The following is a 25,185-nucleotide window of genomic DNA, read 5'->3' as shown; positions in this document are numbered from 1 at the left end:
ACACTAGGTCGTCAGGTTTGTTCACACGCCCGTTCCCTCCATGAGAGACCCTGGCTAGGAAGGGAGCTGGGGCTGTGTGAACATAGCAGCAGAGGCCCAGGCTGGCCACCCCTGCTTTGGCCCAGGCCTACTTCCTCCTGGAGCACACAGTAGGTCCAGTACCGTTTGACAGCTGACACATAGCAGCAGAGACTGGGCTGGTCCACCTTGAGGCCCAGTGTCCTGCCCTTAAGGCCCTTGTACCCTCCGGGACCAGAAACCAGCCTGGAAGAGAGCTTGGAGTGTATGGATGAAGCAGTAGAGGCTGCCACTGGCCACCCCACTGCGACCAAGTGCTCCTGCCATGACTTGTGACTGTCCCTTAAGACCTGCTGGGCACTGCTCTACAGGTTCTCCAGGCTGCCCTGGAGAAGGAAAAGCTGCCCATCGCCTGTGCCAGCATGAGCCGATACGTCCACTTCTCTTGCATGTACCATGCTGCGAGTGGGGTGAAGCTGTGGCCATCCCCCCCGATGAGGAACACTGCATTCCTGCACCCAGGTCAAGGGGCCCTGACTGGTGAGGCCGTGTCACTGCATTTCCTCTTGACAGAAGAGGCTAGCATCTGGGATGTGGGCCAAAGAGACCCACCCAGTCAACAGAAGGACATGTGCTGGGATGCCTGGAGAGTGGCGCGGGGGGACGTGTGCGGGACGTGAACCTGGGTCTGTGGATCCCGGAGGTTTCAGTGTGGATTGAGAGCTGGCCGCTTACAGGCTGGATGGCCTGGGCCTAGAACCCCTTACCTCCCGAGCACTGTCTTCCTTCATTGTAAAATGGGACTGGTGATCATGTCCACCTCAACAGGTTTGTGGGGATTAAACAAGATAGAAGTGCAGGGAAAGTTCCCCACAAGGGCTACCTGTAGTCCCTGACATTGGCATCCTGGCTTGGCTCTCACTGCAGGCCTGTTTCTTCATCAGCAGCGTCACTGGGGGGGATCATTGTCAGCAACAACAGGATTAAACTGTACCTAAGAACCCTCAAGTTTGCCCTTGTAGCTGGGCCAATGCGGGTACGTCTCAGTCAACAGTCTGTGTCACCCTCATCCCATCTCACAGGGTGGTTGTAGCGTTATTCCCACTGTACCATCAAGGAAGCCCCGGCTGAGGGGCTGCTTCAGCCGTGAGTTATTTAGCCAGCACCATCAGGGCAAGCGTCAAGTCCCTCCGTCATCGCATGGATGTTATAAAAAGATCTCACTATGGGTCTGAATGAAGGCTTACAGGTTCACCAGCACTTTAAACAAATTCCTGCCCCTGCAAGCCCCAGCCAGCTTCGGACATTGACAGTTTTTGCTATTACCTTTGCAAGGACTAAAACATAATTGTTCTGGCTTCCCTGGTGGTGCAGTGGTTAAGAATCCTCCTGCCAATGCAGGGGACACGGGTTCGAGTCCTGGTCCAGGAAGATCCCACATGCCCCAGAGCAACTAAGCCCATGCACCACAACTACTGAGCCTGAGCTCTAGAGCCCGCAAACCACAACTACTGAAGCCCGCGAGCCACAACTACTGAAGCCCGTGCGCCTAGAGCCCATGCTCTGCAACAAGAGAAGCCACCGCAATGAGAAGCCCACGCACCACAACGAAGAGTAGCCCCTGCTCACCGCAACTAGAGAAAGCACGTGGGTGCAGCAACCAAGACCCAACGCAGCTAAAAATTAAAAAAAAAAAAAATGTGGCTGGTGTCCCCAGCTTTCTCTCCCAAAGGCTGCTTCATGTTAATGCCAGCAAGGAGGTTTGCGTTTGTTGTTGTTTTCTGCTGCCTTGTCAGGTAGAGTCACAGCTTGTAGCCACTTTAAATCCTGTGTCTTCAAGTGACAGGGACATTGGCTGTTCCTCCTTGTGACGTCTCCATTTGTGTGTTTTGCTGACTTTCCTTTGGATGTTTGCCTTGTTCTTAACAATTTAAAGGAGCTCTTTGTCTTTTCAGGATATTAGCCTTTTATCTGTACTGGGTGGCACAGATATGGTGCAGACTCTTTTAATCTTGTTTCTGTATCTCTTTGCTGTACAGAAATTAGACTTTTATATAGTCACATAAGATTAAGCCAGTTCCATAAAATAACTGGATAGATTTCTGTATCCCTGGGCTTCTGTTGTAGAAAATCCATTACTAATGGATTTTTAAATGTGTTGCCATGGGGTTGCTCATAATATACATAAATTTATATTTCCTTATATCTCTGATACAAGTCTATTTGGTGGGTACATTTTACTCTTTTTTCATGACTAGACTTACATACTTTAGTGCCCTCTCTCATTTCTTTGCTCAGGTTCAGTGGTGTAATCTATTTTATTTATTGTTCTGTGCAGAGAGCTCTATTTTGGATTTATTTGCTCTACTCTTCTGGATTGGTCTTTTAAGTTTGTGTACTGTCCCTGCCTGTGTAAACTTCTGGGGTGACGAGCGGGCACGGCCGGGAGAGCCGGCACAAGAGGTCCTCTCAGCTGGGCCAGGCTGTCCTCGCTTCAGCCCTGAAAACAAGATCCCTGTAAGCCTACCCTGTGAGCAGAGTCTGTGAGCCACATCTAGCTTCACTCTGCCGTTGTTTTGTGACTTCAGGCCTTTACCCCAAACCATGTCTCCCTCACGCTGACTTGGGCCTGAGGGCCCTAATATACATTTTGCAACAGAAAAAAAGCAAGTTCTAGCCCTCCCGAAAGACTCTTTCCCTTTTGGATGCCAGCAAATAGATCATACAGCAAGACACAGTCTGATTTGGGAGTCACTTCTTGGCCTGGCAAATTCAGTGGACAAGAGTCAATTTACTATGAAACAGCGATTCCTTCTCTGATCCAGAGGTCTTTTCAGGAGAATTGTCAATAGTTTGCTTTTTAGGTGTTATTTCTAAACGTGTTTGATTACGATTAAAAAGGTAGATCCTATAACACCTCTTTATCACACTTCACACCCTTTAGTGTGGTTATAAAAAAAGACAATAACAAGTGTTGGGGAAGGGGTGGAGAAACTGGAACACTTGTACGTTGCTAGTGAGAATGCAGAACGGTGCAGCTGCTTTAGAAAAGTCATCTCAAGGTTAAATGTAGAGTTACTGTACGATCAGTAATTCCAGTTCTTGTTGCGGTGCGTGGGCTTCTCACGGCGGTGGGGTCTCTCGTTGCGGAGCACGGGCTCTAGGCGCACGGTCTTCAGTAGTTGCGGCACGTGGGCTCAGTAGTTGTGGCTCGCGGGCTCTAGAACGCAGGCTCAGTACTTGTGGCGCACGGGCTTAGTTGCTCTGTGGTATGTGGGATCTTCCTGGACCAGGGCTCGAACCTGTGTCCCCTGCGTTGGCAGGCAGATTCTTAACCACTGCACCACCAGGAAAGTCCCCTAACATAATCTTATACCCAAGACAGATAAAAACATATGTCCACACAAACCCTAGCACATTCATAGCAGCATTATTCACAGTACCAAAACGTGCAAACAACCCAAACTGTCCAAACAACTTAGGAATGGATAAACACAATGTGCTACATGCATACAATGGAATATTATTCGGCAGCAAAAAAAGAAGCCCTGATAGATCCATAGAGAAAGAAAGGAGATTGGTGATCGCCAGGGGCCGGGGAGGAGGAGTTAGGGATGACTGCTAACAGGTGTGCGTTTTTTGGATAATGTGAGAAAATGTTTAAATGTGTGATGATGGAGGCACAGCTCTGTGAATAGACTAAAAACCACTGAATTGTATACCTTCAAGGGGTGAATTGCATGGTATGTGAATATCTCCATAAAGCTGTGAAAAATCTCTACACTGAAATGTAACATTTTATGATGTTTGCATTCATTTTTTAAAAATTTTTTTTTTGCATTCATTTTTATTTTGTAGAATATGAAGCTATTACCTGTCTTGATGGTGAGTCTGTGGCATCCCTTCAAAGCCCTGCTCTCCTCGCCCTGCTTCAGCCTTGCTCAGCAGCTTTGGGGTGTGGTGCCCCACCCAACTCTGGAGCATCTTCAACTAGTACCATGGCCCCCACAGTGGGCAGCGGGCACCCGGGGGGGCCCACTGTATTTTAAAAAATTTTTTTTCTTTTTAAAAAATTTTTTTGAATTTTATTTTATTTTTTTTTTAGACAGCAGGTTCTTATTAGTTATCTATTTTATACATATTAGTGTATATATGTCAATCCCAATTTCCCAGTTCATCCCACCACCACCACCCCCGCCACTTTCCCCCCTTGGTGTCCATACTTTTTTTTTCTACATCTGTGTCTCTATTTCTGCCCTGCAAACCGGTTCATCTGTACCATTTTTCTAGGTTCCACATATATGCGTTAATATATGATATTTGTTTTTCTCTTTCTGACTTACTTCACTCTGTATGACAGTCTCTAGATCCATCCACGTCTCTGCAAATGACCCTATTTCGTTCCTTTTTATGGCTTAGTAAAATTCCATTGTATATATGTACCACATCTTCTTTATCCATTCGTCTGTTGATGGGCATTTAGGTTGCTTCCATGACCTGGCTATTGTAAATAGTGCTGCAATGAACATTGGGGTGCATGTGTCTTTTTCAATTATGGTTTTCTCTGGGTATATGCCCAGTAGTGGGATTGCTGGCTCATACGGTAATTCTATTTTTAGTTTTTTAAGGACTCTCCATACTGTTCTCCATAGTGGCTGTATCAATTTACATTCCCACCAACAGTGCAAGAGTGTTTCCTATTCTCCACACCCTCTCCAGCATTTGTTGTTTGTAGATTTTCTGATGATGCCCATTCTAACTGGTGTGAGGTGATACCTCATTGTAGCTTTGATTTGCATTTCTCTAATAATTAGTGATATTGAGCAGCTTTTCATGTGCTTCTTGGCCATCTGTATGTCTTCTTTGGAGAAATGTTTATTTAAGTCTTCTGCCCATTTTTTTGATTGGATTGTTTGTTTTTTTAATATTGAGCTGCATGAGCTGTTTATATATTTTGGAGATTAATCCTTTGTCCGTGGGTTCATTTGCAAATATTTTCTCCCATTCTGAGGGTTGTCTTTTTGTCTTGTGTGTAGTTTCCTTTGCTGTGCAAAAGCTTTTAAGCTTCATTAGGTCCCATCTGTTTATTTATTTATTTAAAAACATTTTGTTTGTTTATTTATTTATTTATGACTGACTGACTGTGTTGGGTCTTCGTTTCTGTGCGAGGGCTTTCTCTAGTTGCGGCAAGCGGGGGCCACTGATCATCGCGGTGCGCGGGCCTCTTACTATCGCAGCCTCTCTTGTTGCGGAGCACAGGTTCCAGACGCGCAGGCTCGGTAGTTGTGGCTCACGGGCCCAGTTGCTCCGCGGCATGTGGGATCTTCCCAGACCAGGGCTCGAACCCGTGTCCCCTGCATTGGCAGGCAGATTCTCAACCACTGCGCCACCAGAGAAGCCCCCCATCTGTTTATTTTTGTTTTTATTTCCATTACTCTAGGAGGTGGATCAAAAAAGATCTTGCTGTGATTTATGTCAAAGAGTATTCTTCCTATGTTTTCCTCTAAGAGTTTTATAGTGTCCGGTCTTACATTTAGGTCTCTAATCCATTTTGAGTTTATTTTTGTGTATGGTGTTAGGGAGTGTTCTAATTTCACTCTTTTACATGTAGCTGTCCAGTTTTCCCAGCACCACTTACTGAAGAGGCTGTCTTTTCTCCACTGTATATCCTTGCCTCCTTTGTCATAGATTATTGACCATAAGTGCGTGGGGGCCCACTGTTGTAATCATCTTCTGTTCAACCAGCCCTAGGGCTATGGGGAGTGGTTGAACGCACAACACGTGTAGATGAGCTCACAGCCTGCGGAGGAGAGGCCCTCGCACCACACAGGGTCACGTGCTCTTGGGTGGCCCCTGGCCCCTGCTGCAGGATGTGACTGGCTTTCTGGAATAATTCTGCAGGCTTGGCAGGATCAGCCATTTGATGAGGAGGGCTGTGTGACTTGGGGCTCTTACTGCGGGAGTAGCGGAGGGAGGGAGGGGGACTTGCCACCTGCCCTTGGAGTTCTCCTGGTTTCAGGTGTTAGGGAGGCACCTAGAATCGGGCTTTGCTTTTAGCCTTTCCCTACATCCACAGATGCTTCCACAGTCAGACGGACCCGCGTCAGATTTTGGCTCTGCCAATCACTGGGTCACCTCAAGTAGGCTGACCTCAGGAGCAGCGGCCGAGGAAGGAGAAGGGGCTGGAGGGAGACCCAGGTGAGGAGGAGAGGCTCTTGGGGTGGTCGTGAGGATCAGAGGAGACTGGGGGCGGGGGGCGAGCAGCTGGAATTGGGCAGGAAGACACCTCCTGCAGCCTCAGCCCAGAGGCAGCCCAGGGGATGGCAGGGGTGAGGGGGTGCCACGGGAGGGGTGGCCTGGCCCGGTTTCTAACACGAAGAGGTAGATTCTGGAACCCGCCCTGCAGGTTGACCATGCTGCTGAGCGGGCTGGGGCAAGCGGTCTAAGAAAAGCGATGGAAGGGACTTCCCTGGTGGCACAGTGGTTAAGACTCTGCGCTCCCAATGCAGGGGGCCCGGGTTCGATCCCTGGTCAGAGAACTAGATCCCACATGCATGCTGCAACTAAGAGTTCGCATGCCGCAACTAAGGAGCCCACCTGACGCAACTAAGACCTGGGGCAACCAAATAAATAAATAAATGAAAAAAAAAAAAAAGACCCGGCACAGCCAAATAAAGAAATATTTAACAACAACAACAACAAAGAAAAGCGACGGAAGATGAGGACAGTGATGGATCTGACTACGTGAAAATTCAAAAGTCAGATCAGATGCGTGAAGACGTGACCAACGGTGTGGCCCACACCGTGCATTCACGGGAGAGGAGACCCACGTGAGCGGCTGTGGGGAGGAGGGTGCAGCCTGCCTGGCATCCATGGAGACACAGTGCACTTGGGTTCTGCCTGCAGGATGGAGAAGATGGTAGAGAACGGGAGTCCAGGGCGTTCTAGCTGCCAGGGAGCCCTTCTGGAGGGAAGGCAGACAGGCGGGCCCCACGTTTCCAGAAGACACTGACGTATCCATGAGAATTTAAAACTCCCATGGCCCAGGGCTTCCCTGGTGGCGCAGTGGTTGAGAATCCGCCTGCCAATGCAGGGGACACGGGTTCGATCCCTGGTCCGGGAAGATCCCACATGCCGCGGAGCAAGTAAGCCCGCGCACCACAACTACTGAGCCCGCGTGCCACAACTACTGAAGCCCGTGCGCCTAGAGCCCGTGCTCCGCATCGAGAGAAGCCACCTCAGTGAGAAGCCCGCGCACTGCAATGAAGAGTAGCCCCCGCTCACTGCAACTAGAGAAAGCCCGCGCGCAGCAACGAAGACCCAACGCAGCCAAAAATAAATAAATACATAAATAAAACCAAAAAAACCCTCCCATGGCCCATCAGCTGACCTTGAGGTGGGGAGATGGTTCTGGATGATCCTGGTGGGCCCAACGTCACCACGAGAACCCTCAGAGGTGGAAGGGGAGGCAGAGGACAGTAGCAGGGTGACACCCTGTGGGAGAGAGCCGACTGGCCACCTTCGGCTCAGAAGGTGGGGAAGGGCCGTGAGCCTGGCTCGCAGGCCATCTCTAGGGTGGAAAAGTCGAGCACACGGGATGGGTTCTCCCAGAGTTCACAGAAGGAACTCAACCCTGCCGCACCTGGAGCTCAGCTTAGCGAGGCTGTGCCTGACCCCTGACCTCCAGAACTAGAAAATCATGTTGTGGGGGCTTCCCTGGTGGCGCAGTGGTTGAGAAACCGCCTACCAATGCAGGGGACACGGGTTCGAGCCCTGGTCTGGGAAGATCCCACATGCCGCGGAGCGACTAGGCTCGTGAGCCACAACTACCGAGCCTGCGCGTCTGGAGCCTGTGCTCCGCAACAAGAGAGGCCGCGACAGTGAGAGGCCCGCGCACCGCGATGAAGAGTGGCCCCCGCTTGCCGCAACTAGAGAAAGCCCTCGCACAGAAACGAAGACCCAACACAGCCAAAAATAAATAAATAAATAAATTTTAAAAATAATAATGTTTTGTTATAAGACAAAAACAAAAAGGAAAAAACAAGAACAGAAATCCCATGCTCCTGAAAACTCACCGCTTCCACTTTGGGGGGTGTCTGTATTGAGGAAACAGCTAGGTTGCATCTGGGGTGTCTGCTCAGGTGCGGCCACCACAGCACTGGGTGCTAAGGGGGGCGGGAAACAAGGAACTATCTGGGCTTGGTGGGAACAACACTGCCGGCCAGAAAACGGGATTTCCACCCAGGCATTTTTAATAACACAGGGAGCTGCGTGGGAAGAGCACGATTCACAACGTACAGTAGCTTCACAAGCTGTGTGACACAAACCCCCGCGGGTGAACACTGAGAATAAGACAGCAGCATTAGGGGTCGTTTCTGCGATCTCCTTTGCCCTCTTGTATATTTCAGATTTCTCTAAGTGAACATAAACTACTTTTAAATATGGAAAATTGCATTAGAAGATTGCCCACCGCTCTCCCTCAGCACCTGGCGGTCCCGACGTTGGGCCCTCGGCCTGGCCTGAGCGCTCGGGCCCTGCTCTGTCCTCTTCTGCCGTGTCCCTGGCATGGATGAAGCTTCCTGCTTGCCAACCAGATTGTAACAGGGAAGCACCTTTGTATTCTGTTACAAGTTAGTCACTGGAGGGATGTTGCCTTTAAGCTTCAATATACACAATGGCCCATTTCTGGGAGCCCTGCCTCCCAGGTATAATGGGCATTAAGCTAAAATACCTTTGTTCAGCTCCCAGGAAACCTCCTGACCAGGCCCCCCTGTGAATGACTGCAGGGAGAGGAAGTGAACACATCCCCTCCCGGGGCTGACCTGAGCCAGGAAATGTTTGACTTTACTCCCTCCCCCTTCAGTAAGAAAGAAACCTGAATCTTAACTCAGGCAAATGGTTCTTTGCGGCACGAGTGCACCACCTTCTTGGTCTGCTGGCTTTCTATTTTTTTTAAAGCACTTTCTTTTTTAATTAATTAATTTTTGGCTGCGTTGGGTCTTCGTTGCTGCACGCGGGCTTTCTCTCCAGTTGCGGCAGGCTTCTTATTGCGGTGGCTTCTCTTGTTGCGGAGCACAGGCTCTAGGTATGCGGGCTTCAGTAGTTGTGGCTCTCGGGCTCTAGAGCGCAGGCTCAGTAGTTGTGGCGCACGGGCTTAGTTGCTCCGAGGCATGTGGGATCTTCCCAGACCAGGGATCGAACCCGTGTCCCCTGCGTTGGCAGGCGGATTCTTACCACTGCGCCACCAGGGAAGTCCCGAGTCTGCTGGCTTTCTGAATAAAGTCACTATTCCTCGCCTCAACAACTCGGCTCTCAATTTATTGGCCTGTGGTGCGGCCAGCAGTATAAGCTTGGACTCAGTAACAAGAGCACCAGTGCCCAGTTCCATCTCCAGCCTGGCTCTGCTTCCCCAGGCCTGAGTGTGGTCGACAGGTCAAAGGTCCTCAGAAGACGGGATGGAGGAGACGGGTCCTCCAGATGGAGGCCTCTCCCTCCCAGTTTCAGGCTGCAGCAAGGTCCCCCCACGCAGCCCAGGTGTCCACCCCACCTCTGCTAGTAACCATGGTCACAGCCACACTCAACACCCACCTGCCACCCCTGCATGAGCCTGAGGCTGCAGAGGGCTTCTTCTGTGGGTGCACCTGTTTCCCTGAAACCACCTCCCATGAAAATGTCCCTTGTTTTCAGAGCAGAAAGGTGACAGAGAAGGGTGCGGAATAACAGTCCCCAAAGACATCCATGTCCTAATCCCTGGAACCTGTGAATGTTGTCTCACATGCAGAAGGGATTTTGCAGATGAGATCAGGTGTGTAGGTGGGGCATGGGTGAGATGTGACCCTGAGATGGGGAGATCATCACGGGTTACCAGGGGAGCCGTAGATGTAACCCTGAGGGTCCTTACAACGGGGAGGCAGCATAAGACTTAACCATCCACTGCTGGCTTTGAAGATGGAGGAAGGGGCCACCACCGAGGAACGCGGCGGCCTCTACAAGCTAGAAAAAGCCTTAAAGTGGATTCTCCCCTTAGAGCCTTCAGGAGGAACCAGCCCTGCTGACACCTTGATTGGGCCCAGTGAGACCCAATTCAGAGTCCTAAGAGAGTACGTTTTGTGTTGTTTCAAGCCACCGAGTTCATTAGAGCAACAGTAGGAAAGTACTACAGGACACGCCAAAGTCCTGAATGCCCACAGACAGACTGCCGTGGGCGGCAGGCAGCTGATCGTCCGCCCTCCTGCTCTGTGACTCACTGATCTGCCAGCATGCATGGCCTAAGTGACATCTGTTCTCAGACACCATGCTTGTCCGTCCATACTTGGAAAGAAGTTCCCTTAATGTCCGTTCAGGCTGGGACTCGACAGCTGGAAGGACAAGGCCAGGGAGTGATGTGTGCGGCCGAGGAACAGGTAAGCCGGACACCGACCCTGCTCGTGGGCAGGCAGCTCTGAAGCTCCAGCTGCCGGGCAGGAAGGGCAGGGGCTGCTGATCTGACCAGCAGAGACCAGAGCTCAGGATTCTTACGCAGAAGCTTCTCCGGGATAAAACTGGAATTTGTTAAAAATCTGAAACGCACAGTGGACAGACTTTAGCCTTCCCCCTGCCTGCAAACAGAAGCAGGCTGTGCTCTCCTGGGCTTTCTGCACCGGCCTGCACCATGTCACAGGAAGGGGTGTGGAAGTCACCCGGCCGCCGCTGGTCCCCTGCGGCGGTGCACTGGAGCCCAGGCCTCTCTCTCTCTGAAAGGTGGGGTGGGCGAGACAGGAGAGGAGGGAGCCGCGGCTTTGCGGGGAGACTGAGCGGGGACGGGGCACCCTCCTGGGGCTCTGACTTCTGCCCTGGGCGGCCTCCAGCTCTCCAGGCTGCGGCGGAGTGGAGTAGCAGGGGCGGGCTGGGCCCGGGGCCCCGGCGAGGCTGCCCCTCCAGCGCTCACGGGGCCTCGGGCCGGTGGCTCTTGCGGTGGATGACCAGCTGGGACTTCCAGTCGAAGCTGTGGCCGCAGTCGCCGCAGAAGTGGCGCCGCTGGCCGGCGTGGCCCTTGCGGTGGATGACCAGCTGCGACTTCCAGCTGAAGCTGCGGCCGCACTCCTCGCAGGCGTAGCTGCGCGGGCCCGGGAGCGCGCGCCGGGGCGGCCCCACCGGCTGCTTCTCGGCGCCCGGGCCGCCCGCGTGCGCGCGGCGGTGGATGACGAACACCGACTTCCAGTCGAAGGTGCGGCCGCACTGCGCGCACGTGTAGGGCTTGCTCCGCGCGGGCGGCGGGGCCTCCGGGCAGCCGGGCCGGCCCTCTCGGGAGCTCTCGCTCTCACCTCCTGGGGGGGGGGGGCAGAGGTGGCAGAGCCAGGTCGCCTGGTGACTCCGCCCGCAGCCCCCCAGGCGCACGGCGGCCTGGGCTCCCCGCCCCCCGCCCCCGTCGCCACCGGAGAGCGGGAGGCCACTCACCCGGGCGGAGGCTTCTCGCTCCCTCGGATCCGGTGCTCAGCGCCTCCGGCTCCGGCTCAGTGCGTGCCTCCGGCAGGGGGCACGGCAACCCTGCTGGGGTCGGGGGCCCATCAGGCGCGAGCCCTGGCACGGGGGCGTGAGGGATTCGCACAAATGAGGGACAGGGGTGGGGGCCCCGGCGGGTGGCCAGGGTGCGGCTTAGGAAGCGCCGGGAGGCAAGGTGCGCGCAAGGACCCGGAGGAGAGGGGTCCTCACCCAGGGAGACCACCGTGCCATACTTCTGCAGCATCGCGTCCCAGTACACCTCCTTCTGTGACGGGTCCAGGAGCCCCCACTCCTCCTGCAGGGACGCGGCCCATCACCCGCAGAAGGCCCGTCTACCCCGCACCCTACCCGGCCCATCCCCTGGGCACAGCCTTATTAATCACCTCGGAAGCGGCAGGTAAACCACCCTCACCTGCACGGGGATGGGGCTAAAGGGGAAGCTGAGATGGGAACCTGTGAGTGCTGGGGATGCAGGGCCGGGAAGGGAGCTGCCTTCTGGCTCACCTGGGGGATGCACCAGTCCCCCTCAGCTGCCCCACCCCATGTTCTGGCTGCACAGATGGAAGCTGAGAACCCATCAAGGATGGGCCTTGAACAGTGTGTGCTGCACCAAGAGCAAAAGGCCAGGGGAATGCAGGGACCCCAAGCACCTCTCCCAGGCCTCTGGTTTCAAGAGTAATGGAGATCCTCCCTGGGGAAGTGCCACGGGCCTCAGCATCCCTGGCTGTGGGGACCGGGCTGCAGGGAGGCAGGCGCCGCAGAGGGCCAGGCACAGCCTCCCACTCAGGACATGGCTGGGCTGGCTCCTGGGTGCCGGAGGTTGAAGCAACCATGCCTTCAGGCTGCGGCTGGGTCCTGGGCGACTTCTCAGTGTGGAGTGGATTAGGAAGTGTCGCTGGGAGAGGACAAGACCCCTGCTGCCCACACTCAGGAACCAAGCCCTCTGGGTGGCAGGGGCTTCCATGCCCAGCTGGTCGCAGCTGAGGGCTGGTTGGCCTTGGAGGAAAGCCCGGGCAGAGGGGGAGCTGCGGGCATTTCCTGGGAAGAGTGTCTCCACTCTGATCTCAGGGGTGCAGGGGAGGCCAGACTGCTGGGTGGCACTCAGGCTTTCCTGGTCATCCTGTCCCCTCCCCAGGTGCCAGCTCAGGACTGCTGGGCGCTGTCAACCCCCTGACTGGCTTCTCTGTAAGTGGGAAGCCAACCCCTGCCGGTTCCAATCACTCTAAACCAGAATCCCAGTTACCTGAGGCCAAAATCCTTTCCAAGCACTGGTCTGTCCCCCTGCCCCCCCGGACCTGCAGGGGGTGCCGTGATACCAACTCCACTTTGGGGGAGCAAAGAGCACAGGAGGTGCTGGCCAAGGAGCCTGGACAACTGGCAGGACACTCCTCCCACTGTGGGCCTGCACCTGCCACCAGGGGCTGCTCACCTGAATCCTGGGTGGCTGGAAGGGCACGGAGGTCGGTTCCTGTTGTTCAGCGGGCCCCTCATGGGACCGGCCTGGATGTGGGGGGCTGGACGGTGCTAGGAAGCAAGGCAGACAGGGCTCAGGGGCTCCCACCTGAGCCAGAGCAGGCGAGGAGCTGGCGTTGGTGTCGCAGCCTGGGCCCTCCTCGGCAGCAGGGAGGAGTCCTCTGTGTGTGCCAGGCACACAGCAAGCAGACAGGCAGCCAGCCCTTCCCTCCGGCCTCCCGGGGACCCCGCTCTGCAGTCTGCAGTCCCTGCGGGTCCCGCTCCCAGGTGGGGACACCCGCACTCCCTCCAGGAGCCCCCAGCTCCAGCACAACCTCACCTGGGTTCCCCGCACTAGCTGGGGACGTTCGCACTCTCTCAAGGAGGCCCCAGCCCTCGCGCACCCCCGCTCTCACCCGTCTCCTGCCCATAGCCATCAGGCTCCTCCTTCACGCTGCAGCTGAGCTGGGCGTTCCCCTCCATCTGGGCATCCTTGGACCCCTCCCCAGAGGCTGCCCTTAGGGGCTCCACTGTCCCTGAAGGGTGGGAGCTCCCCACAGACTCCTCTGCCTTCTGTGTGGCCGGGAGCACCGCTTGCTTCAGGACATGTGCTGTAATCTGAGGGGGAGAGGCAAGTCATCGGGGCTCTAGTCTCACTCTGTCCCTCCAAGAAGCCAACACCACCACACTCACCCAGCCCAGCAGCTGCCCAGGGTCATGCTGCAGGCCCTCGACCAGGACAGCGGCCTCCTCAGGGCTGCCTGGCTGCTGGCCCCGCACCCAGGCCTGGATCTCGGGGGGCAGCGCGCCCAGGAACTGCTCCAGCACCAGCAGCTCCAGCATCTGCTCCTTGGAGTGCACCTCGGGCCGCAGCCACTGGCGGCACAGCTCCCGCAGCCGGGCCAGCGCCTCGCGGGGACCGGCCACCTCCTGGTAGCAGAAGCCCCGGAAGCGCTGGCGTGCTGCCTCAGGATCCGCCAGGGTGGCCTCGGGGTCCACAGAGGGCAGACTCGGGGGGCCCAGTGGGGATGGCATTGTTGTGCCGGGAGTCTTCTTGGAGCCACCAAGGGGGACCTGCAGGAAAGGAGGGGTCAGGGTGCCAGCCACAAGGCCACAGGCAGGGTAAGGCACTGTGCAGAGAGGCCCAGCCCAGGGGCTGAGGCTGTGACAGAGAGGACCCCGGTGTGGGGATGCCTGAGGCTGAACTGGGGAAAGCTTCATGGAGGGAGGGGTCACAGGACCTGGAACTGAGAGCAGAAGGAACCAACACTTGGAGGCAAGTTGCCGGTGGAGCTTCCAGGAAACTGCAGGGAACTGTCGGGAGATGATGTTGGAGCGCAGGCAAGAGGAGTTAGCACAGGCTTCCAGGGTCAGGCTGAGGAGCCCCGGCAGGTGCCCCCGCGGCGGAGAGAGGGGGTAGCCAGGGAGGCGGTGGGGCCGTGATCCAGGGTGAGAACTGGGGCCAGGCTGTCTGTCCCCACCATCTCCGGGACACGCTGACCCAAGTGGCGCACACTGAGGGGCTGGCCTGCGCCATGGCTCGAGGCAGGGGCTGATGTGGACCCCGAGACACCGTGCTCGCTGACCGCGCGGTATGGACCGTGCGTGTGAAATGCAGAAGCAAAGCAAAACGGAATCACGAGTTGTGTGGAGCGGTGGACCGGCAACTGTGTCCCGGCCCTGCAGAGGGTCTGGAGTGAAACACGCCCACTTGGGTGGGTGGGCCTGTCCGACAGGCAGGACTAGGCCTGACTCCTGGAGTCCGCCTTCCACAGAGGAAAGGGGGGCAGGTCTTCCCGATGGAGGGGAACGGGGCTCCGGAAGGGAGGAGGGGCCCGGGAGAAGGCTCGGAGGTGGGGCACGTCGGGAGGTAGTGGAAAGGCCACGCCCACCCAGCCGGCCGGAGCTCACCTCGGCCACCCGAGGCCACTTCGGGTAAGTGGTCCCACGCGGTCCCGCCCGCCTCTTCCCGGACCCAGCGGTCAGCCCCTCGCGCGTTGCCCTGGCGACGCCGCCCTGGCCAATCACACGTCTGCTCCGAAGGCAGCGCCCCCTCCCTTCGGACTACATTTCCCATGAGCCTCAGCAAACAGGGACAGGCGCGGCCTCCGCCAGTAGATGATCGTTTTCGGAGGCCTCTCACGACTGAGAGGCGCCCCATCCCTCCGAGAGGAATCTGCAGAGTCGCAGGGTTTGGGGGGCTCCCTCCCCTCCCCGGCAGCCGCTCTTCCTTTGTATCCGCACCCTAGGACTCACCAACGGCGGAGACGGACGGTACCTTCGAATCCTGCGCATGTGCACAACAGGCCCGGCACCTATTGGCAGGAGGTGACGGATGGGGAGGAGCGTGACCTTTCGGCCAATCAGAGTTGGCGCTCCGCCTAGGCTCCTCCCCCAGCGCCCTACCTGAGGCTTCTTTCCGGTCGCCCGGGGGACGCCTTGGTAACCCCTGGAGCACAACCAACCTGCTCCAGCTGTTTCCAAGACAACGGCCCGAGAGTTGCCCTGCCCTCCCCGGAGGCCGGAAGTCGCGGCCTGGGGGAGTGTTGTTTCGCCGAGACTCGCCTCCCGATGGTCCTAGGAGGAAGCAGGGACCTACCGGGAAGGCTGGCCTAACCCATGGACTTTCTCCGCCATCCCCGGGAATTTCTCCAGCGAGGATGGTGCTGGGGTCCTTCATTCGACCACTGCTGAGCGCCCTGCAGATATGCGGGGACAGCAGGCACCCATCTCCTGAATGAAGAAACTGTTCCATGATTTATACCCTCAGAGTCTCAGACATGCCTTCAGCTAGATCAGTACTGCAAAGTGAGGGCTGGAGGTTTTTGTCCAGAATTATGGGACGTGTTCAGCCTTTTATTTACTTTGGGGACCAGAACTAGTAAGGGTGACCTTTATTTTTATTTTATATCAGTAGACGATGTTATTGTTTTTAAAATCTGACTGTGGGTCTGGGTGTTTTGCTTCCACACATCAAATGGCTGAACCATGACTTATTTATTCGACCCTAAGGTGCATCTGCCTGCCTGTTTTGGTTTCTTCTAATACCTAGAAATCCCTGGCTACCAGGGATTTGATTTTTTCTCTGGGACTGTTCGGATTCCCCAGAAAGGACTCTTCCACCATCTACCCTGTGGGGAGAGCTTGAGCTCTAACAGCTTCTCCAGGAGCTCCCACTCAGCCATCTTTGTTTTGGGTCTCCCCTTCCAGGGGGCTGCTGGTTTTCAAGCCTTCTGGAATTCTGCAGCATAAGCCTGATGGGATCTCCTTCCACTTCCGCCAGCACCAACTCAGTATTTGGCTTTCCCCAAATCAGTGACAGCTCTCCCACCCCCAACCACTTCTAGCTCCAGAATGCCGTTGCCTCCTCTTTTACCATCCTCATATTTGTGGGTTTGTGTTATAGTTAATTTTATTTATTTATTGGCCGTGCCGCTTGCGGAATCCTAGCTGCCCAACCAGGGATCGAACCCGAGCCCCCTGCAGTGGAAGCGCAGAGTCCTAACCACTGGACCGCCAGGGAATTCTCAAGGGTTTGCTTTAAGTGCTCTCTGTGGTTTCAGTGGGCTTCTGGACGAAGTGAGATGCATGTGTTCAGTCCATCATCTTGACCCAGAAAGCCCACGGATACTTTTTATAGTCATGACCCGTTCACGGTTGAGTGGAAGGGTCAGCCTGGCAGGACGTGGCCCAACATGACCAAAAAGGTTTGGGGGAGGACAACTTAGGGGCCAAGACATGGGGGAAGGCGGGTGCTCATGCTTGCTGCTCCCACAGGAACAGGGCTGGAGCCTCTGACCACCGCTGGTGCTGGGAGGGTGGGCTCGAGGAGGGTGGAGGAAAGGAGGGATAGGAGGGGCCAAGCACACAGGCAGGAAAGGCTCAGTGAAGCAGGGAGGAGGCTGGTGGGGAGACAGGATAGAGCACCAGGCCCAGCTTCTGTCCAAGATGCAAAAAAGGTTGCAAGTGACTCTCTGGGCATCCACTTGATGTTCAACATTCCTTTGCTCCTGAATCCCATGGGCTCCCTACAATAGCCTTCTGAAAGCTCTGTGGGGTTTGTCTGCATCTCATAGCCATCCACACTGACCCTGAAGTGAGCTGCTCAAGAATCCCTCATGGGGGCCAGCCTGGGGGAAGATGAAATAGGGCGAGGCCAGGGCATGGACAAGGTCAGAGAGAGGATGGGCCCCCAGAGGGGCGGACAATGGCTCGGGGGACCTGCCCTTGAGGAGTCTTGGGGAGCCTGGCCCTGTGTGACTCTTCTCCCTACCCCCATGTCTCCTTTCCTTGCAGGAACTTGTGAGGTTTCAGGGGTGGAACCCTGCTGGCAGGTGGAGAGTTGGGGGTGTCATGTCTCTGCTCTTTGGTAATGGCAGATACCGGCGAGGTCTTTGAGGTGATTGAACTGGAGCACCCACTGGGTTGGGGTCGACCTTTCGGGTCTCCACATGTGCCCCCTGCCTCAGACTCCAGGGCCTGGATCCACAAAGGCTCATGTCCCAGCAGAGCTGCTGCTTGGGGCAGCCCCGCCCCGCCCAGGTCTCCTGGCTGCCAAGGGGACACAGACCTCCGGTGGGCCGCAGACAGGCTGCACCTCTACCCTGTGGCCTCTCAAAGGGACCAGGGTTGAAGCCAAGTCCCTGCAGCTGTGTGATGACACGTTTGCATCGTGCTGGGATGACACCGGTTTCAGGCTGCTACCACTCACATGTTTTTAAAAAGAAACCTTTATTAGAGAGCCTCTCTGGACTCTGTCTTGTTAAAACCTTCTGAACCGTGACCTGAGGCTGAGGCTGTGGGCCTACACAGTGCCGTGCAAGAATTTACAATGTACATCCATTCCAAGCTGTAAGTTCTAGTCTTTTTTCACCCCCAGTGAAAACACCATTAACTTCCCTGCGGGTGAGGCCCAAGGTGGAGATGGGGCTGGTCTGTTGAAGGCCACAAGAAGCCAACCAGGCCCCCACCAAACTTGTCTGCCTCAGTGTCCCCACCCTGTGGGTTATGTCACACTGGGGAGGGGATCTTGGGAGGGCGCCACACACAGCCTTAGGTAATGGCAGGCACGTGGCCACTGGACCCCAGAGAACCAAGCAGCCCCATCTTGTCTCCTCTGCACCTGTTGTTATGGTCACCTCCAGTCAAGGCAGTGGGGATGGAAAGGCTCCTGTATCGCTGACTTTGGTAACAACAGGACACGGCCGAAGCTGAGGCTTGGACCACACTCTGAATGCACCAGCACAGCTGGGGAAGCATCACTCTCAATCTCCGTCCTTCACCCGGGGACTTCCCGCCTCCACCCTCCTCCACCTCCTGAGGGTCTGCCATGAGCAGGGAGCCAGGCAGGCTTCAGCCGGCCCTCAGAGCTGGCAGGCTAAGTGTGGGGGTAAAGTGGTGAGTTCTCTGGATGCTGGGCCAGTGGCCCTGCTGTTGTGCAACTCACGTCCCCTCTCTGTGCCTCAGTCTCCTCATCTGAGAAGTGGGGATACCAGCCACAGCAGCCACCTCACAGAGCTGTCAGGAGAAGCTGTGCAGCGCTCAGAACGGGCGCTGGCAGTTGGCACGTATTGGCCCTTATCAAGATGCTGCCTGTCAGGGTGCTGCAAATGCCCTCTGCAGGGCTGAATCTTTTCTCTTCCCTAGAGGAGGGAGCTGAGGCTCAGAGCCCAGCCACTTGTCCGAAGCCAGTACCTGCCTCCCCCATGACGTCCTGTCTTCTGGGCCTGTTCCCAGGAAGCCCTGGATGAACCGAGGGCTGGGGGAATACGCTGGGGGTGGGGGTGGAGAGGTTCCACACAGACCCTGCAGGCTGGGCGTAAACCTCAGAAAGTTCTCAGGACCACCTCCGCCCCACCGCAGCGCTTCCCATTCGCGCGCACAGTCAAAATATGGGCGAGCTGGCAGCACCATGCCGGCCTCCCCCTGACCTTTGTGCAGCGCGACGGCCTGGGGCTGGAGGAGTGAGCTGGGGCTGACAAGAGGCAGATCTTGTCACCACGTGCAGGGGGAAGGGCAGCGCACGCGCAGAGCTGCGCCACAGCGTGGCTCTGCAGAGGGCGGGGCCCCGTACGCATGGAAGGGACTCGCAACAGGCCGGGGAAGGTCGGGGCTGTGACCTCACGGCTCAGCCGTCTTCGGAACCGTGGCTGGGCCCGAGGCGGCAGTGGGCCCGGCTTCCCTCCCCAGTGTGCCTTCGGACGATGCCCCCGAAGGAGGCCTGGCCTGGGGGAGCGGGCCGGCCCGGGGCCGCCGCGTTGGCTTCTCACCGGTGTGGAGCCTCTGGTGGTGGAAGAGGGCCGGGCGCTCGCGGAAGGCGCGGCCGCACTGCGCGCACACGAAGGGCTTCTCGCCCGTGTGGATGCGTCGGTGGCTGAGCAGCACGGCGCCCTTGGCGAAGGCCTTGCCGCAGTCCGAGCAACGGAAAGGCCGCTCTCCCGTGTGCAGCAGCCGGTGCTGCCTGAGGTTGGAGCTGTGGCTGAAGGCGCGGCCGCACTGCGCGCAGGCGAAGGGCTTCTCGCCGGTGTGCACGCGCCGGTGCTTGAAGAGCGACGAGCCCTGGCTGAAGGCGGCCCCGCAGAGCGCGCAGGCGAAGGGCTTCTCGCCCGTGTGCGTGCGCTCGTGCTGGATCAGGTGCGAGTTGCGGCAGAAGCTGCGGCCGCAGCGCGTGCACGCGTAGGGCCGGCCCCCGGCGTGGATCTTGCGGTGCTGGCTGAGGTTGGAGCGGTGGCTGAAGGCCTTGCCGCACTCGGCACAGCGGAAGGCCTTCTCGGCCGTGTGGATGCGCTGGTGCCGCACCAACGAGGAGCTGTGCCGGAAGGCCTGGCCGCAGGCCGGGCAGGTGTAGGGCGTCTCTCCGCTGTGGATGCGCTGGTGCTGCGTCAGGTGCGACGTCTGGCTGAAGGCCTTGCCGCACTGCGCGCACTCGTACGGCCGCTCCCCGGTGTGGGTGCGCAGGTGCTTCAGCAGGTCCGAGCTCTTGACAAACACTTTGCTGCACGCCCTGCACTCGAAGGGCTTCTCCCCAGAGAGGAGGCCGGGGCCAGCGTTCAGGGCCTCTCCCAGTTCGGCCCAGGTCGGGGGCTCTGGGACAGCGAGCAGTCTCTGAGGCTCGCGCCAAGCCTCACCCATGCCTCGGGCCCCCTGAGCCTCTGGGGCGCCCGGGAACGCTCTCCCCGCGGCCTCGCGTGCGTACAGCTTCTGCCGCTCCGACGCCCTCGGCTGCTTGCCTGGCGCAGGGTGGTCCGCGAGGGCCTTCCCCCCGGGAGGGGCCCGCAGAGAAGAGGTCAGCCGCAGGCTGACGCTGGCCTCGCCGCTTTCCCAGTAGATCACAGACACCCCTGTGGGTTTCCTCTCCCGAGAGGGGGACACGCCGCGCCGACCCTCCAGGCTCTTCCCACGCTCAGAGGCACCAGCGCTGGGGAGAACCCTAGTCGGTGCCAGAGGGGGGCCGTCCCGGAAGGCCCCTGGCAATGCTGCTTCTCCAGAAACATCTCTGTCCTCTGCCAGATGAGGGGAACCTGAAGGAGGAGAAACGGTGGACTCCTGGGTCATCCCAGACAGGCCGCGTGGGTAGGCAAGGGGGCCCGCAGGACCGGGTGTGGAAGCTGGGGAGAGGAGCAGGGGCCGGACTCCCTTCCTGCACGGAGCCCGTCCCCAGGGCACCCCCCAGGCGGCTTTGCCCCTTACACTGATGGCTACCTGATGTAACAGATTTTACTCACCAACTCTGCTTACTGACTGCCTCTCCCCTAGCAAGGTCAACCCCACAAAGGCAGGACCAGGAGCGATCTGGGCAAGGCTGTGTCCCCAGTGCCGGGAACGGGACTGGCCACTGTAAGTGCTCAACGATGAACACGTGAACAAACGGCCCCACAGATGAGGTGGTGAGGGAAGACGGGCAGGGTCTGAGGCCACACAGACTGGCTGAGGGTGGGATTCTGAGCAGGTCTTACCACGGCCTGGGGGTGGCCCTTGGAGCTCCCCTTCAAGGGCAGCCAAAGCCGGAGCCTCCAGAAGAGGCTGATGGTGAAAGGAGTCGGTCGGGTGGGAAGCTGGAGAGGAGAGCGTCCAGGAGGGAAGGTGGACGGAAGCCTGGCCATAGGTTGGCCCCAAGCGCACACCCCTGAGCCCCCACTCACCAGGGCTCGGCCTCCTCTGGGCATTCCTGGCCAGGGTCACATCTGTCCCATTGAGAACCCAGGGCTCCTCGCCACACTCAAGCTGGATGACCACGCGGGGTCGGGAGACAGACAGTCCTGTGAGAGAAGACAAGCAAGTGAGGGGTCAACCCTGGCAGATGGCAGGAGTCAGGGCTTCGTGGGCCACGGACGGCATCATCTGTGCAACCAAGGATACCCGAGGTCGCATCACAGGGCAGGGCTCTCGGAGCAGCTCGATGGTTCCTGTGAGGAGAACCGTGTTGGCAGCACCAGAAGGGGACTGAGCACAGAGGCACCACAGCTAACAGGGACACTCCGCCAGAGAACATGTGGCTGCTCACAGGCCGCCGGGTGGTAAGAGGTTAGTGCTGGCAGCCTAGCCTGGCAACAAATGAGCTCCCCATGGAGGACCCAGGGCTTACCCAGCGAGGCCAGGAGGGTGAAGTTCTCCAGCATCACACAGCGGTACAGAGCCCTCTGGGCTGCATCCAGGAGCCCCCACTCCTCCCGGGAGAAGTACACAGCCACGTCTTCAAAGGCCATCAGGCCCTACAAGAGTTGGAAGATGGACATGATCTAAGCTATAGCTGTGTGAACCGAGACCCAGCTCCCTGCCCCAAAGGCCACCTCCGCTCACGTCCCTCAGGTGCTCACCCTCCTCCCCCAAGGCTCTGCAGATGGGACTTCCCTCACCTGTCTGGACCCTCCCCGCCACCTTCCCCATCTAGGCCATAGATGCCTCTTTAACGCCACCTGGCCACTCTACACAGGGCAGCCAGGGGAAGCCCCTGGCCTTCCGCTGGCTGACACACCAAGGTCAGCCCCTGGCGTCCACTCATTCTCCAGCCTTTGCACAAGCTGAGCCTCCCCAAAGGTGCCCTCATTGCTCTTGCATATGTAACTGTACAAGTCCCAGCTGCAGAGCCCCCAGGACATGCCCATCCCTGTAGGGATGCCCTCTCCTGCTGAACTTGCCTGACATTTCAAGGCTGCTCTTTGAACTTGAAGGACTGGCTGATCCCCTCCAGTTGCCACAGGGGTGGCCCCAAGGATCTGGTGGGCACACAAGAAGCCATTTCCCTCTTCCCTCCATAGCCAGGCCCCCTCTATTTCCTCCTCACTTGGCTGCCACCTTCCCTTCCCTCAGCCACCTGCCAGACTTCCCCTGAGAGCCCCAGGGACTGCCAGCCATCCCTCATCTCCCTAGAGCCCTAACTGCCCATGCCTACCCCTGGCTGAGTCTGTGAGATGCCCTCTTCCTAAGTTTGATTCCCAGGCTCTACCTCACTCAGAACATCAGGACTCTGTCCTTGGACATCTACAATTCCAGGTCCATGTGACACCTCCACTCTGAGACAGCACAGACTCTTCCCAATTTCCCCCTGAAACCTACTTTCCCTTCAAATTCCTAATTTTGTCTACAGCAGCTCCGTTCTTTTTTTCTCTGTCCCATTGAGTGACAGTTGCCACTGGCACAGTCCCAGGGCAAGGATACAATCAAGGGTTTTCAATTTCAGCACCAGCTACCAAATCCTGGCCCCACTGCCTGGGGGAGGACCTGTGAAAGTGCTAGGCAGCTCCATTCTTTTGGGTGCTCCGGCGGAAAACCTTAGAATGGCCCTTCACGCAGGACACTCCCGCACACCCCGCACTTGATGCATCAGCAGATCTATCCAGAATCCAACGGCTTTTCGCACCTGCACTGCCCGGACTGTGGCAGCAGCCTCCTCCCTGCACGCCGCCACGCCCCTCTGCTTCTGTTCTCCGCTCAACAATAGGTGGAATACCCTAAAAAATCGTAACTTAAAGCATGTCCAGTCTCCCGGTGCCCTCGGGATAGTCTTAACTCCTCGGCCTGCCCTTTCAGACATACATATATTCTCCCCGCCGAGCAGCTCAGTTCCGGAAGCGCCTACACTCAGGCTTCCCTCCCAGCTTTTGCAGACGGGGGACCCTCCCCTTGGAACTTCCTTCCACACCTCACCCCCTTAGCTGCCAGAAGTGGGGATCCCACGCGTGCACTCCCAACCGACCGGGACAGCAGGGCCTAGGACGAAGCGCGAGGGGAAGACAAGACGTCCAGGTAAAGTGCCTCCCTCGATCGGGGCTCGGGTCCATGGAGGAGGCATCCGGGTGGGTGGGGGCCTGGGGTTCCCGCTACTCACCTGCGCCGGGTCTGTCTGCGCCGCCGCCATCGGAACCTGCAGAAAGGTGCGGGCGCTCAGGCTCCGGGCCTCTCTCCCAGTCCGTCAAGGGCGCCGCGTCGGGACGGCGTGGAGGCCGGAGAGCACGTGGCTCGGGGGGCGCCCACGCCGCACCCCGGGAAACTGAGGCCGGGGACTGGCCGTGGGCCCCCGGGCTCGGCTGCCCGTGCCTCGGATCTACGCCCGCACGTCCTCGCTGCCCGCACCTCGGGTCTCCAGACCCTTCCGCAAAACCTGCCCCGACCCAGCGCTCTCCGGCCGTCACCGGCGTGGCCCGACGCCGGCAGCCAAGTGACAGTCCCGGACGCCGGAAGTCCAATCTCGCGAGCCCTCATTGGCCAGTGGCGCGCTGCGGACGCACGCGCAGAGCCTTCTGGCTGCCGGCGCGGTAGGCGGAGCGCGCCTGGTCTCCACGGCAACGGCCAAGCGCCGCCGCCGGGGCCGCTGGGAAGTGGAGTCTGCAGCAGCGCCAGGCTTCCGGGCTGCGCGTGGGGTGGGGTCCTGGCGGAGCCGTCAGCGCTGCGGGTGAACGCTGAATTGCTGAGGCCCCGGGAGGGCCCCCCCTCCACCTCCCACCCCCGCCCAGCGCAGCACCAGGGACGGAGCACGACGGGGGTCCCATCCCATCCCCGCCTCCTGGGGCCTCGCACCAGGGCTGTGTGTGACCCCCGCGGTTCAGCGTCTCGTTATGGTTGGGAACAGCCCCCACGCCGAGTCGCAAGGCCCTAGCCTAAGTTTTTCTAGCGTCTGAAATCATTCTGAGACTTCCTCCACCATCTGTTTCTTGGCTCAACTGGGCCGCGCAAAAAGTACTTTCCCAGACGCACTTGTCCCTAGGTCGTCTAGGTCTTGCCTTGCCCCGCACGTCATGGTGTTGATTCCCTGTTCCTTTATTTTGGGGGGAGGGGGCAACCTACATGGGTACGACACATAAAATCAAACGGAAGGGTAGTCTCAATGCAGACTGACTACTGCAGACAGAGAGTAAAAGGTTTTCTCTTTGTTGTTTCACTCTGAGGGTCTTTTTTTCAGGGTTCTTAGTCCTCATACACAAAATGGGACAGTAGTGGTACCCACCGCATAGGGCTATTGTAAGTTAATATGGAACCAATCTGTGTCGAGTTCATTCACTCTGTCTCCCTCCCTGCTTACCTCCCTAGGTAAGTTATAAGTGATTGTCATAACATCTATATCAGCTCTGTCTGCAGTATCACTACTCTTTGTAAATACTTGTAATGCAAGAGATAACATCAATTTTGGAGTATTTGTGTGTAAATTTTGCTCACTTTGAAATAAATGAAGAAAATCTAATGTATTTGTGGGTAGGGAATGTTTCTTGCCATTCCAGTAAACAAAGAATGTTTGAGTCCCTCCCTGGTGGTCCAGTGGTTAAGACTCCGCCCTCCCGATTCAGGGGGCCTGGGTTCATCCCTGGTCAGGGAACTAGGTCCCACATGCTGCAGCTAAGAGCCCACATGCCGCAACTAAAGATCCCGCATGCCGCAACGAAGATCCTGCATGCAGCAATGACTAAGGGCCGGCAGACAAATAAATAAATAATTAAAAATATTTAAAAAAAAAAAAAAAAAAAGAATGTTCAAGTCCCACGTGAGGTGCACCTTGAACCCACGTGCCGAGACTAGAACCCAGCCTAAACCCAGATTGGGACTTGAACCCACGGTCTCTTTTTTCAGCCATGCCGCCTGGCATGGGGATCCTAGTTCCCCAACCTGGGATCAAAGCCACACCCCCTGTAGTGAAAGCGTGGAATCTTAACCACTGGACCGCCAGGGAAGTCCCAACCGCCAGTATTTTTTTAGAAATTTATTTCTTGTATTTATTTTTGGCTGTGTTGGGTCTTTGTTGCT

At 57.3% G+C, this 25,185-nt stretch overlaps 2 protein-coding genes and 1 non-coding gene across 11 annotated transcripts; all 3 read right to left on the bottom strand.

Moving 5' to 3' along the window:
• Positions 1 to 7,939: 7,939 nt before the first annotated feature.
• On the bottom strand, positions 7,940 to 15,252 carry ZNF446 (zinc finger protein 446). 6 transcript variants are annotated; one of them, XM_061172758.1, is made up of 8 exons: positions 15,208 to 15,234; positions 14,863 to 14,953; positions 13,645 to 14,265; positions 13,368 to 13,569; positions 12,929 to 13,023; positions 11,710 to 11,794; positions 11,455 to 11,547; positions 7,940 to 11,324 (listed from the first exon to the last, which is right to left on the bottom strand). In XM_061172758.1, exons 3-8 carry the CDS (start codon positions 14,170 to 14,172, stop codon positions 10,942 to 10,944), a joined length of 1,386 nt encoding a protein of 461 aa, XP_061028741.1. In that variant the 5' UTR covers positions 14,173 to 14,265; positions 14,863 to 14,953; positions 15,208 to 15,234; the 3' UTR covers positions 7,940 to 10,941. The 6 variants fall into 6 exon arrangements, with proteins under 6 accessions (XP_061028741.1, XP_061028744.1, XP_061028742.1 ...); XM_061172761.1 differs by having other exon boundaries at positions 13,645 to 14,025; positions 14,193 to 14,265; positions 14,863 to 15,233; XM_061172759.1 differs by lacking the exon at positions 14,863 to 14,953 and having other exon boundaries at positions 13,645 to 14,025; positions 15,208 to 15,252.
• Positions 15,253 to 17,675: 2,423 nt separating this feature from the next.
• ZNF324 (zinc finger protein 324) lies at positions 17,676 to 23,642 on the bottom strand. 4 transcript variants are annotated; one of them, XM_061172750.1, is made up of 7 exons: positions 23,279 to 23,642; positions 23,098 to 23,160; positions 22,811 to 22,901; positions 22,089 to 22,166; positions 21,536 to 21,662; positions 21,093 to 21,209; positions 17,676 to 20,471 (listed from the first exon to the last, which is right to left on the bottom strand). In XM_061172750.1, the coding sequence occupies exons 5-7, from the start codon at positions 21,654 to 21,656 to the stop codon at positions 19,072 to 19,074; spliced, it is 1,638 nt and encodes a 545-aa protein (XP_061028733.1). In that variant the 5' UTR covers positions 21,657 to 21,662; positions 22,089 to 22,166; positions 22,811 to 22,901; positions 23,098 to 23,160; positions 23,279 to 23,642; the 3' UTR covers positions 17,676 to 19,071. The 4 variants fall into 4 exon arrangements, with proteins under 4 accessions (XP_061028733.1, XP_061028732.1, XP_061028730.1 ...); XM_061172749.1 differs by lacking the exon at positions 23,098 to 23,160; XM_061172747.1 differs by lacking the exons at positions 22,811 to 22,901; positions 23,098 to 23,160.
• On the bottom strand, positions 22,556 to 22,686 carry LOC133079202 (small nucleolar RNA SNORA30/SNORA37 family). Its single transcript, XR_009698084.1, has one exon. It is a non-coding gene; the product is annotated as a small nucleolar RNA SNORA30/SNORA37 family (small nucleolar RNA).
• Positions 23,643 to 25,185: the final 1,543 nt, after the last annotated feature.

The sequence above is a fragment of the Eubalaena glacialis genome, chromosome 18, assembly GCF_028564815.1.
Source record: "Eubalaena glacialis isolate mEubGla1 chromosome 18, mEubGla1.1.hap2.+ XY, whole genome shotgun sequence".
In the NCBI taxonomy this organism is placed as follows: Eukaryota; Metazoa; Chordata; class Mammalia; order Artiodactyla; family Balaenidae; genus Eubalaena; species Eubalaena glacialis.
The sequence above is the reverse complement of the archived record's forward strand: the minus strand, read 5'-3'. Positions and strand labels throughout refer to the sequence as shown.

What these genes read in the sequence shown, in the direction of transcription:
- ZNF446 (XM_061172758.1), bottom strand. Translation starts at nt 14,172, where the DNA reads ATGAAGCTTTCCCCAGTTCAGCCTCAGGCATCCCCACACCGGGGTCCT. An exon ending in CTGGGCAGCTGCTGGGCTGG is followed by an intron (nt 13,570 to 13,644) that starts GTGAGTGTGGTG and finishes TCTCCCCCTCAG; the next exon opens with ATTACAGCACATGTCCTGAA. An exon ending in AGCGAGAAGCCTCCGCCCGG is followed by an intron (nt 11,325 to 11,454) that starts GTGAGTGGCCTC and finishes CCCCCCCCCCAG; the next exon opens with GAGGTGAGAGCGAGAGCTCC.
- ZNF324 (XM_061172747.1), bottom strand. Translation starts at nt 23,308, where the DNA reads ATGGCGGCGGCGCAGACAGACCCGGCGCAG. An exon ending in CGCAGACAGACCCGGCGCAG is followed by an intron (nt 22,167 to 23,278) that starts GTGAGTAGCGGG and finishes TGTGCCCACCAG; the next exon opens with ATCCTTGGGGCCACCCCTGT. An exon ending in CCAGAGGAGGCCGAGCCCTG is followed by an intron (nt 20,472 to 21,092) that starts GTGAGTGGGGGC and finishes CTCCTCCTTCAG; the next exon opens with GTTCCCCTCATCTGGCAGAG.